The sequence below is a fragment of the Podarcis raffonei genome, chromosome Z, assembly GCF_027172205.1.
Source record: "Podarcis raffonei isolate rPodRaf1 chromosome Z, rPodRaf1.pri, whole genome shotgun sequence".
Lineage (NCBI taxonomy): Eukaryota > Metazoa > Chordata > Lepidosauria > Squamata > Lacertidae > Podarcis > Podarcis raffonei.
Genome location: NC_070621.1, coordinates 10,953,625 through 10,966,052, shown reverse-complemented (window position 1 = coordinate 10,966,052; position 12,428 = coordinate 10,953,625). Strand labels below are relative to the sequence as shown.

At 46.3% G+C, this 12,428-nt stretch overlaps 1 protein-coding gene across 4 annotated transcripts in view; it reads right to left on the bottom strand.

The window, feature by feature from the left end:
* Positions 1-12,208, bottom strand: part of GARNL3 (GTPase activating Rap/RanGAP domain like 3) — a 109,333-nt gene extending 97,125 nt beyond the window's left edge. The window contains exon 1 of one of the 4 annotated variants that reach the window (XM_053373931.1): positions 11,969-12,208. In XM_053373931.1, the coding sequence (XP_053229906.1) occupies positions 11,969-12,066 (98 nt within the window). In that variant the 5' untranslated portion in view covers positions 12,067-12,208. The remainder of the gene's footprint in view (positions 1-11,968) is intronic. The other 3 variants (XM_053373926.1, XM_053373922.1, XM_053373929.1) reach the window with 3 other exon arrangements.
* Between the last annotated feature and the right edge of the window lie 220 nt (positions 12,209-12,428).

Here is a 12,428-nt window from a genome sequence, read left to right as displayed (position 1 = left end):
AAAAAATAAACACAAAACTCTTATAGCCAAGTAAGATCAACCACTCTGTAGTGCCCTCTTGTGGCCCCGCAATGGAAATGCAGACTCTGGCACACCCAAAGCCTTGACTAGCAGTTGATAGGGTTCTTCCCCAAGCTATGGGTTTTAAATATATGCCAATACCATACATGTGCAGCATCAATAGAAGCTTGTACCAAAATTCCCTACCCCCCCGCACTTCCCAGAAATAGTGGAAGTCCCTTGGAAAGGGGTTCTAGGAAAAGGGTCTCATCTTTGGAGCTTGGCTTGCAGCACATTGCAAGCTCAAAAACAATACACTATCAACCCCTGTGTTATTAGAAGGGGGGAAAGGAGCACCAAAAACATTCATCTATCAAGGAAGTCACCCTTGGCAAGACTGCAGAAGAAGCAAAAAAAAAAGAAAGAAAGAAAGAAAATCACAGCCTGAAATGCAATATGGTTGTTTTTTTTTGGGGGGGGGGATATCTTGCTAAAGGCTTCCTTCCTTACCTCATGCTGTCAGCATTTCTTGCCCATTTAGCATGAACAAGAGGGTGGGCAGGGGAGAGAGAGGCTAATTTTTCAAAAATGAGAAGGAAGGCTATAAGAAATGGGGAAGAGTTAAGCCTGAATGACGCACATTCTTCAGCTTAGATGCTACCAAGTTTAAAAATCTGAGGTCCCAATTTTTCCAAGAACCAGAGAGAGTTCTCCCTGCCTTCTCCTTAGCCCAAGTCAGGGCAATCCACAATGCAGCCGTGAAGAAAACCACATCTCAAAGGAATGGTAGCAAAGCTCAGAAGCATAGCCCGGCTCTGAAAATCCTGGCTGCACACCAAGAACACACTGGTAAAGAAGGCGGGGGGGGGGGAGAGAGAAAAATTCAGTTCAGTTTGCATTTAAAGGCGAACCTGTCTAATTCACACTTTCTGAAACTATCCAAGAACTGAAACACAAACAGCTTTCAAATTCCGCGCTTCTCCTAAATGTTGCAGTAAGGGTCTCCAGCCAAGTAATATGTGCAAATATGCATAATGTGTGCATAAAAGGGCACACTTTGTGAAAATAGCATACAAAAATGCATCACACCACAGGAAATTTGCTTTGCAAAAGCATGTATCTCAGGCAAATTGTGTACAAATGGGCATATTGCAAGACATGTGCACTAAAATGCTGATGAATTTTTCATGAGGACCTTTAAAAATGACAACAATAATAACTGAAAACTGATGTGGAAATATGGAGAACTGAATTTAAGGTTAGAAAAATAAGAAGCAAATAAATGAGGCCCCTCACTTCATCCTAGTAAGCTCATACGGTTTTTAGCCAATTACTGTGGCACCAGGATACAAAAAGGAGTTTTGAAGAAATATGCATAATTTGTTTTTAATCAACCTTGCAGATAAGCCTACAAAGTTACGAGCCTGAATGGGGTGGTGGTGGTAACCATCTTGCCAATGAGCATACATTGGTAAACTCTAGACTGTCAATATTTTGCAAGAGGGATTCAAGCCCCCAAGGAAAATTTAGACTTGCACAATTAAGGTGGATTAAAACCTTCTGTTGCTAGCACAAATCCAACTTTTTTTAAAAAATAAACCAGACTGTTTGCAGTTAGGAAAGTGACAGGAAAATGCACTGAAATGTGTGGGATGAAAAAATAATTAAAGAGAAGATTTATTAAGCACCAAACAAGCAAATCGGAATGAATGCTCAATGAAGATTGGATATAATCTAACCACTGTGGAAGCTTTGTGTAAGAAAATCATGATGGATGCTCAATAAAAATGTCATCTGGAGGAGCCCATAGGGTACTAGCCTCTTAGAAAGCTAGTAAAACAAAAAGGCCAAATGGACTGGTGGAAGAGGAAGACATTGATCTATCTCTTCTCTGTCTGCCTGTTGCATTTCCAGGCTGTTAGTAGAGCAAAAGGATTTCCTTCCTTTTTGCTGGCACAGAAACCAAGAAGGTTGGTGGAAGAGGGATGGGGCTTGGACACTTGCCTGCAGGAAATTCCTGATCACCTACTTGTACCAGGCAAGCTGTTAAGCACAAAAAAGAATAAAATTTGTTTATAAAATACTGAAGTTCATTAAAAAAACAGGGTGGGGAGAATTCAAAAAGCAACCACAGATTGTGGATTATGAAATGGCTACATTTAGGAATTTTGCAAGTGGCTCTGCAATTCAAAATATAATTGAGCCCTCTAGTAAAATGATCACCAGAGTCATCTCAGAAATGGGTGTTCCCTTCCTGGATGTGAGAAAAAGGGGTGAAAACTGAGACAGGAGCCAAAGAGCAACATTAATCAGGGACTTTCTAATTAAAATAAATCTCTTGCTATTCCTGTTCACTCTAAGGGGGCTTTATGGGGGATACCATCCCAGTTGTTTGTACTCCAGCTCTATAACCTGTCCACCTTGAGCTCTATATTTGAAAACTCCATCAGGGCGATTTCTAAGCATTAACTCACAGCAAGGGTGGTAGATCTTTTTCAGCACAAGGGCCGCATTCCAGGGATGGGAAGGGCCAGAAGCAAAAATGACCGCAGCAAGGGATGTGAATTTTACCACTGTTTAGTAGGCTATTTTGTGTGTGTGTCACAAGAGGATTCAGGGGAAATGTTCTAGGGTGCACCCTCAGTTCATGTGGAGCATCATCTAAGCCTGTCAATGCCTCCCACACTGAACCAAAAGTGCAGCCATGGGTTGCTGTCTCCACAGAAGGGTGGAAGCAGATGATGCAGTCTTTGGGGGAAGTTGGTCTGCTTCTGCATTCCTGACCTTCTGACTGAGGAACCTTTGATAATGCCCAGATCTCATCCTGTCTAATTTCTTGTCAAGTAGCTCAGTTCCACCCTGTGGCCCAAATATAAATAACGGGTTAAGAGCAGACCATTGAAATTAAAAGTCCTGAATTAGTAATGTCTATTATTTTCAATGGTTCTACACTGAGTAGGCCTAGTACTGGATACAACCAAGTGGGCTTTTAATTCCACTACAGTTGTTAAGCAGGTTACAACTGCCATGTTTAACTGCTTTGCAAAATGTCATGTAATTATTTTTATATACAGTGGTACCTCGGGTTACATACGCTTCCTCGGGTAGTACCTCGGGTTAAGAACTTTGCTTCAGGATGAGAACAGAAATCATGCTCCGGCGGCGTGGCAGCAGCAGCAGCAGGAGGCCCCATTAGCTAAAGTGGTGCTTCAGGTTAAGAACAGTTTCAGGTTAAGAACGGACCTCCGGAACGAATTGAGTACTTAACCCGAGGTACCACTATACAATAAAGCTCTAATGCAGTAATCACACAGTTTGCATTTATTGCATTGCATCTCTTTCTAACCTCACTGCTAACATTAGATAGACAGAGACAGATATCAACACACACATACACATGTGTACACACACACACACACTCACTCACACCCATCTTGGGATAACAAATCATGCATCTGATAGTGGACTTTAAAGTTAAGTCACGGGTGGTGATTTCTACATGACAAACTCCTCTGAACAGAACACTTCTCAGTCTCCACTGATTCTGCTACATCTGTGCAGCAGCTGTGAGAGGATCATGCAGTCATTCCAGTGCAAAGATACAGTCAAATTGCCAATCCCCAGAGCAGCTTGCAGTTGCATCTCTGCCTGATGTTCAGGAACACAGGAAGCTACTTCGGTGGACTCAAACTATTGGTCTATTTCAGGGGTCCCCAAACTAAGGCCCGTGGGCTGGATAAGGTCCAAGGGACTCGTTTATCCAGCCCACGGCGACCCCTACCACCCGCTCTTACCGGCGCTGCGCTGCACGGCTGCCCGCTTCCGGGTCGGAGGAGCACCGGAAATAGCTTGTGCGCATGTGCAAGTGTTATTTGTGCATAAAGGTGAAGGTAAAGGGACCCCTGACCATTAGGTCCAGTCGTGACCGACTCTGGGGTTGTGGCGCTCATCTCGCTTTACTGGCCGAGGAAGCTGGCGTACAGCTTCCGGGTCATGTGGCCAGCATGACTAAGCCGCTTCTGGTGAACCAGAGCAGCGCACAGAAACGCCATTTACCTTCCTGCTGGAGTGGTACCTATTTATCTACTTGCACTTTGACGTGCTTTCAAACTGCTAGGTTGGCAGGAGCTGGGAGTGAGCAACTGGAGCTCACCCGTCGCGGGGATTTGAACCGTCAACCTTCTGATCAGCAAGTCCTAGGCTCTGTAGTTTAACCCACAGTGCCACCAGCGTCCCGTTATTTGTGCATGCACAGGCATTAATTCCGGTGCACGTCCGGGTCGGAGGAGGAGGCCCGTGCACATGCGCACTAGCTATTTCCTCTGCTTCTCTTGCCCGGAAGTGTGCTGGAAATAGCGTGTGCGCACTCGTATGGGCACGCGCTCCCCCACCCTCCAGCCCACCGCGTCATCGCCGCTGGAGACACCGGCCTGACTCTATTCAGTCCAGCATTGTCTACTCTGACTGGCAGAAGTTCTCCAGAATCTCAGGCAGAGATTCCCCCCATCCTCTGCTCAGCAGTGCTGTCAGAGCTGGAGTTTAGGGCAGAGGTCCAGGGCTCTACTCAGCAAGAAGAGGCCCCCAAATGCAGCACGTTTTGAGGCAAGTGACCCTGTACTTTGCCACTTAGAAAGGCAGGGAGCCCATTTATGAAGTCCAATTAACATAGGAACCTTCTGCATGCAAAAACGTGTCCTCTGCCAGTGAGAGACAATCTCTCCTTTCTCGGCTAGGCCCCTTTCTAATCAGGAAATAGTATTTCATGCAGAAACAGAGGCCTCCTTTGAGGGCAATTCTTGCTCCTATGTGTTCAAAAAGTGAAACCTTTTCAGGAGAAAAAGAGTAACAGTAGGCATCCAATTTTAATTAAAGGGATCGAGGATGAATTGCTACTGTGATGTTTCCTCCAACCTGCCTCGCATCACATTGACGGAAATCAAATATTTACATATGCAAACCAATTCAGATAAAAATGTGGCCTAGAAATCAATTGAAAGAGTTGTCACAACATTTATTTATTTATTTTTTAATGGGGCAAGGATGATAATAGCAAAGCCATCAAGAGACCTGGCGCACTCTGTTCACAGCGCTGGGGGAAATGTTAAAATCCACTCTCATCAGTCGCCAGCTTTTAAGACCTCAAAGCAATATTGCAGCAAAGGAATCCAACATTGTCACCGTCACGGCTAAGGCTGTAATTTCCAAGAAATTCATACAGGCACATGCCAAAACCACGAGGAACCAAAAAGGAAGGGTATTTCTGTCTAGTCCTATGAAAAACAAATCCTAGAAGAATCAAGGGAAGAGGGGGAAATCTAGCCAAAGAAACATCACAATTACATTAGGCTGTAGTACTGAACATAAATACCATGTTAAATAGAATAGATAAGCCTGCTATCCTCCATCTCTTGACACGATCCTTGAATCTTTATTAGTTGCCAAGCAGACAGAAACCCAACAGGTGAAAGCTTTCTCATCTCCATGCTGGACAAAGGTGCCCTTGCTGAATTTCTTTCTGTTAAAGACCTTCAAGAAATGGGGGGAGGAAAAGGGGAGGCACCTGGAAAGGAATAACAAATAGGCACAGATGTACGGTATAACAGTTTGAGCAACAACACCCAAACTGTGTGCCAAACCATATGAAAGAACAGTTTGGAGTGGGGGGGGGACTAATTCAATAATGCAAGGCTCCACAGGGAATTTTCTATAGACCTCCTGATAGACTGTGGTCTATCTCTCACTTTTCACAGGTTGCTTCCAGAAAGCTTGTTTATTGAGTATCCATCCCAATTTGTTTGACTATAGAGATCAGATGAAGTGGGGAAACCAAGGTTTGTTCACTGCACCCTCCAAGAATGTCTGTTCTCACATAATGCTAAGTCAACCCATCTGATTTGTTTTGTCCCTGCCAGGGAAGAGAAGGGAGTAGGGAATGTTCTGTGTTCGTTCACAGTAAACCCAAATAAGCTATGGTTTGCCACTATGTGCATACTGGGCTGATAAGTGATCTGTGCTTTAATACCCAGGGGGTGTAGCCACTAATAGTCCTATTCAGGGTAGACCCATTGAAATGAATAGCTCTCTTAGGGTCATTACTTTCAATGGGCCTGCTCTGATTAGGTCTAACATTGCATACAACTCCTGGTGGGTGGGTGGAGGGAGCTTAGTAATGGTTTTTAATGACAGGTGGGAGGGCTAGATTGCAAACTCTCCTAAACTGTAACAAGGCTGCTGCATCAACCTCCTGTCTTGGAGAATTTAAGAGAAACATAGATAGGCTAAATATTGTAAGAAGAGCTCTCCTTGATCAGATCAAATGGTCCATCTTGATCCAGTGTTCCATATCTTACAGTGGCCAATCAGATGCGCTTAGGAAGCTCACAGTGAATGCAAGCAGACATTCATATTCTCCAGCAACTAGATATTCAGGGGTTTAGAGCCTCATGGTGGATGTTCCATTCAGCCAACACAGCTAATAGCCATTGATAGCCTCTCTTCCTCCTCCTCCTCCAGGAATTCATCTAATTCCCTTTTTAAAGCCATCTAACAGAGTGGCCTTCACAGCATCTTGTGGCAGCGAATTCATACATTAATTATGTATAGTATGAAGAAATACTTTCATTTGTCTGGCTTCAGCCCACTGCCAACCGATCAATTTCATTGCATGACTCTGATAGAGATTTGATATATGTATGGCTATAGATTGATAGATACAGATACAGCTGTGCAAACATTCTCCACGCTGTGCAGAATTCTATAAAGTTGCATTCTTCTTTTTTGCTATATAAAGCAGTCCCAAATGCAACAAATCTGTTGATAGGTGGGTGTTTTTTAATTTCTTACTGGAATGAGAAAGTTGATGATGTGTGAGGCCATATTTACCATTCCCTATTAGTCTAAAATGCATCTCAAATCTTCTATTTTGTACTTTGGTTTAAAAACTATGTTATTCTTATTTTTCTGAAGAGAGAGAGAGAGAGAGAGAGAGAGAGAGAGAGAGAACTAGCTGTTGTATACAGTATTCCGAGTGCAGCTGCATTCTGGATTTATATAACGGCATGACAGACACTGAACTGTCTTATATTCATCCCCAGTTCCAATAATCCCCAGCATGAGATTTGCTTTTTTCACCAACACTGAATGCTGAATTGACAGCTTCATTGAGCTAACTGCCGCAACCCAAAAAACACTTTATTGTTTAGCCCCCACCAGTTTGCATCCTTTCGATTTATATTTATACCAATTTACTAGGGGATGCACCCCTGCTTTCTCGGCTTGCCAACCCTGTCACCCCACCAGCCCATTCGTCAACTGTGTTTCCCACACACCAGACAAACCCCCCTTCCTTTACACTTCACCCACCCTTTCACCGCTCCCCATACAGCTCACCCCCACAGCTCATCCCAACCCATTTTAAAGGATGAGACATTTCACAGAGTGGCTTGCTAAATCACTTGGTGAAGCACCTCTCCCCGCTCTGTAAACCCTGCTGCTGCTGCTGCTGCTGCTGCCACATTTAAAGGAGGGGGTGCTTCACAGAGTGGCTTGCTAACCCTCTCTGTGGATTGATTTCCTCCTCTCCATTAAACTGCTCGCATGGGCCACCTGCCACCATAGTTGCTCGCTGGCTCACTTGCCCGCCATTTATCATGCTGGAGTTGGGGTGGCCCCCTATTGGTCACAACACAAATTCCAATATGACGACAGCATTACATTTTTATGTACGGTGGTACCTCTAGTTACAAACTTAATTCATTCCGGAGGTCCGTTCTTAACCTGAAACTGTTCTTAACCAGAGGCACACTTTCGCTAATGGGGCCTCTTGCTGCTGCTGTGCCACCGGCACACGATTTCTGTTCTCATCCTGGGGCAAAGTTCTCAACTCGAGGTAACTCTTCCAGGTTAGTGGAGTTTGTAACCTGAAGTGTTTGTAACTCGAGGTACCACTGTATTTAGGAAGATATGTCAAATAAGGGCCATTCTGCCCCAGAGTGCATCACTTTGAACCCCAACACTTGGAGTGCCCCCCCCATTGTAGGGTGAACAAATGACAAACAGGAAGATGCGTACACACCCTGCAAGCAAATCAGGAAAGATGCAGGATTAATGCTCAAAGCAGAAGAACCACTCCGTAAACGGAACAGAACAAGTGTGTGATAAAGATCAGACAAACTCTAACCACCACACAAGCTTTGTGCAAGCAAATCAGGATGAATGCAGGTCACCTGGAGAAGTGCTTCCTTAATTTCAACTTAATTTACCAGGTTTCTCCAAGCCCAGTTTTAAGACATCCTTCTGGAACAATTGGCTTGGGTTAAAGCCAATTAAACTACAATAGACAAATAATTTGGGAGGGACATTTTTAGGCCCCCAAGTCATATTCAAATGTCTTTTTGGGGGTAGTAGAATGTCCTAGAATAAAACAATTAAGTGTGATGTTAGAGGAAAGGGACTCAAGTCTTTTCTTCTGGATCCAATTTTATGGGAACATTTCCCCCACCACCACCTCAAACACATTACACTGAAGAAGAGCCAACCATCATATGCAAGAGTAGACCCATTAAAATGAATGGACATAACTTACTCAAGTCCATTGACTTCATTGGATCTCCTGCGAGGATTACTAATGTTTGCTATCACCTATTGTGATTTCCTATAAGAGAGATGGGGACCCTGTGGTCATCTAGATGTTATTGGACTACATCTATCATCATCCTTGATTAAAGACCATGGTGGCTGGGGCTGATGGGAATTGGAGTCCCACAACATATGGTAAAGCCTCAGATGCTTGATGTAGAATATCTAGGTTGTAGGTCTCAAAAGGTAAAGGTAGCCCTGACCGTTAGGTCCAGTCGTGGATGACTCTGGGGTTGTGGCGCTCATCTCGCTCTATAGGCCGAGGGAGCCGGTGTACAGCTTCCAGGTCATGTGGCCAGCATGACTAAGCCGCTTCTGGCGAACCAGAGCAGCGCACGGAAACTCCGTTTACCTTCCCGCTAGCGCAGTACCTATTTATCTACTTGCACTTTGTGCTTTCGAACTGCTAGGTTGGCAGGAGCAGGGACCGAGCAACGGGAGCTCACCCCATAGCAGGGATTCGAACCGCCGACCTTCTGATCAGCAAGCCCTAGGCTCAGTAGTTTAGACCACAGCGCCACCTGTGTCCCTAGGTTGTAGGTCTACTCATGTGTAAATTCTCTAATGAAAAGTGCACCCTGGGCATGATTTTACCACATATCATTGGGAGGAGGTTTAATATTTATTTAGGGCAGGGAGTTAATCTCTCAATGGATTAAAACATTCTACCCTCAGGGAACACTTTCTGTATTGGCAAGCCTCCAAAAACAACAAATCAAAACCTCTGCCATGGAGCTGTTCTGAGTTACAGGATTCTGGAGCATGTTCTAAGGTGCACATCTCATAGGAATCAAGATGCCTTATGGTCTGACTCAGTGTAAGGCAGACTGCTGCGCAGATTAACACTTTATTCAGAACCATGAGGACTAGAATCTTATTGTATGTTTATGAGAAGAGTCATAGTTCAGCGGCAGAGCACATACTTTGCATGCAGAAGGTCTCAAGTTCACTCCCTGGCATCTTCAGATAGGACTGGGAGAAGCCCCTGCCTCTATACCCCGGAGAGCTGTTGCCGGTTAGTGTAGACAACACTGAGATAGACGGACCTGGACCAATAATCTGAGTAGGTATAAGAGCAGCTACTTCTCTTACTAGTCTGGTAGACACAGAGAAGGAGGAACTGCGAGCAGCCAAGTGAATGGACTAGAGGAATAAATGTAGGGCTCCATCACTGCTATGGTCCCAGAACCTAGCAGCAATCTAGACTCAGAGGCACCAACTAGGGAGCTGGACCAAGCTCAGGGCTCTGAGCTGGCTGCTGTAGATCGGAAGACCACCCCTTGGGAGGACGTCCCATACCACACAGGGCCTGTTGGGTCAGAGGCAAGACCCTCACAGATGCCATCTCCTAAGCCCGAGCAAAATGCAATGCCTCCCACTGTACCTCACCTGTCCAACAACACATGGCACATACCAAGCAAGAGGTTATGGGATGGAGGACGAGTGCCCATCTCCAGGGCAGAAGGTTGGCCCTTTAAAACTCTGAAGTTCTCTACAAGGGGGACGAGCCTGAAGAGGGACTCTGCAGTTAAAGGTTTTAAAGGTCCCCATCTGGAGCAAGTTGCTCACTCAGTGCTCTCTGTGATCCTGCAACCCCTGGCCAGCCTTACAGATCTGGTATTGGACCAGATCTTGACGATCCCTGCTCCACAACTGCTACAGAAACCATGTGGGCGGCCAGAGGGTGGAAGTTTCCTCCTCCTTGCCTAGCACAGAAATGAGAAGGGCCAGTAGTTCTAGTGAGCTTACTTACCGTATTTTTTGCTCTATAAGACTCACTTTTTCCCTCCTAAAAAGTAAGGGGAAATGTGTGTGCGTCTTATGGAGCGAATGCAGACTGCACAGCTATCCCAGAAGCCAGAACAGCAAGAGGGATTGCTGCTTTCACTGCGCAGCGATCCCTCTTGCTGTTCTGGCTTCTGAGATTCAGAATATTTTTTTTCTTGTTTTCCTCCTCCAAAAACTAGGTGCGTCTTGTGGTCTGGTGCGTCTTATAGAGCGAAAAATACGGTACATGCATGGGTGTAGCCAGGGAGGACAGGGGGGCAACTGCCTCCCCCCCCCATCAAGTAAATAAATAAAAATACTTAACTAACCAATCTCGTCAAAGATAGCTCGGTTCTGCCCCCTCCCCCACATAAGCCTGCCCCCTAACATAAATCCTGGATACACCCATGCTTACAAGGTGCCCTTACAGCATTCTTGTGGTGCAGGCAAATAAGTTAGGGGAGAAAACACACTGCCTTACCAGCATAGTCAATGGTTCAGGATGATGGGAATTGTGGTCCCACAACATCTTGGAGGGTGGGGAGGAAACACCACCCCTGCCTTGTTATATTCAATCCAAGGGTGGCCCTGGCTGTCAATCTCCTCCTCCTCACTCTCAGTGTTGCTCTTGTAGGGCTCAGCAAGGAGGAGAATTAGGGCACAACCAGAATTAGTTGTCTCTGCTTTTCACTGGCTGTGATTCCACCTGTTATGGGGTCTGTATCTGCCCATCACTGGCTCTGGTTCCACCTCCTGTTGGTCTCTTTGCCTTCTGCCCCACCAGTCCCAACAAGCACCAGTCAGGAAAGAAAAGTGCACTCTGCATGAACTCAGAAGCACACTTTCTGAGATCCCCTTCTCTCCCAGACTCAAAACTGAGGCACTTCTTTCGCAACACTGGCCTCAGTCCCTTTTTCCTTCTAGGCAGATCCTCTCCAAACTCAGACCCTGCTGTTTCCAATATGCACAAACGATATAGATATACTTTGCACCGTATAATTAACTACAGTACATAACAGCAGCTTCAAATGGGCAGCACAACAGACAAAAAGCCAATGTTAGTCCTACTCAGAACAGAATCATTCAAATCAACGTGCGTGCCTAACTTAGGTTCGTTCGTTTCAACGGGTCTACTTGGAGTAGAACTTAGTTGGAATGCAACACAACATAAGCAGAGCTTTGAAGGGAACTGAATCCGGGATCAAGAAAGCCAGGTGGGTAGGTTTTTCTGGGGGGTGGGGTGTCTCCTTAATGCTGTCTACCTCCTGGGCCTGGTTGGGTTCTGTGAAGAGGAGAGAGCTGGGGTGGACTCGGCGGCGGGGGGAGACAACACCCCAACCCACCGGACCCCTTTTTAAGATCTTCTACTGCAGCAGGCGCTGTGACTCCTAGATCCCAACGTGGCAAAGCTACGGCAACAACCACTCAATGCAGGTGTGTGGGGATGGGGAGCGGATGGACCGTCCCTCCCAGATGGCTTACTGAGAGACACCCCCTCCCGCCAAGAGATCCAGCCCGATGTTCCCAAAGCGAACACCCCATAATAGCAACATTGCTCGCTTACTTGTCGCCGTCGCTCTCGCATTCAAAGCTGACTCCTTTCCGCAGCAACGCGGCACGCCGGCTCCTCAGCTTAGTCAACGGAGCCGCTTCCAACGCCATCGTCCATACCGCCCCGCCTCGAAAGCCCCTGGATCCTGCGTTGGTCCTGGCTGCTGGAGCAACCGGAGAGAGCTGGCCGGTCTCCCCGCTTTCTCTTTCTTTCCCTTTCTCCTCCCTGCGAGCGGCTGGGTCCGCCCAGTTTTGGCGAGGGGCGCACGGAAGAAGTGGAGGAGGGGGAGGCAGAGGAGAACGGCCGAAAAACTACGCCGCCCTCGGCGCCGATGCCTCACCTGGCGCAAATCCAGTCTTTCATTTCGGGAGCGCCTGCAAGCTCTTCCCCATCTCAGGTCCTTCGGAAGCGAAGGGGTGCGGGGGGAAGGACAGGCGCTCTGCATATGTCCAGACGCACTGTGCTTTTAAAT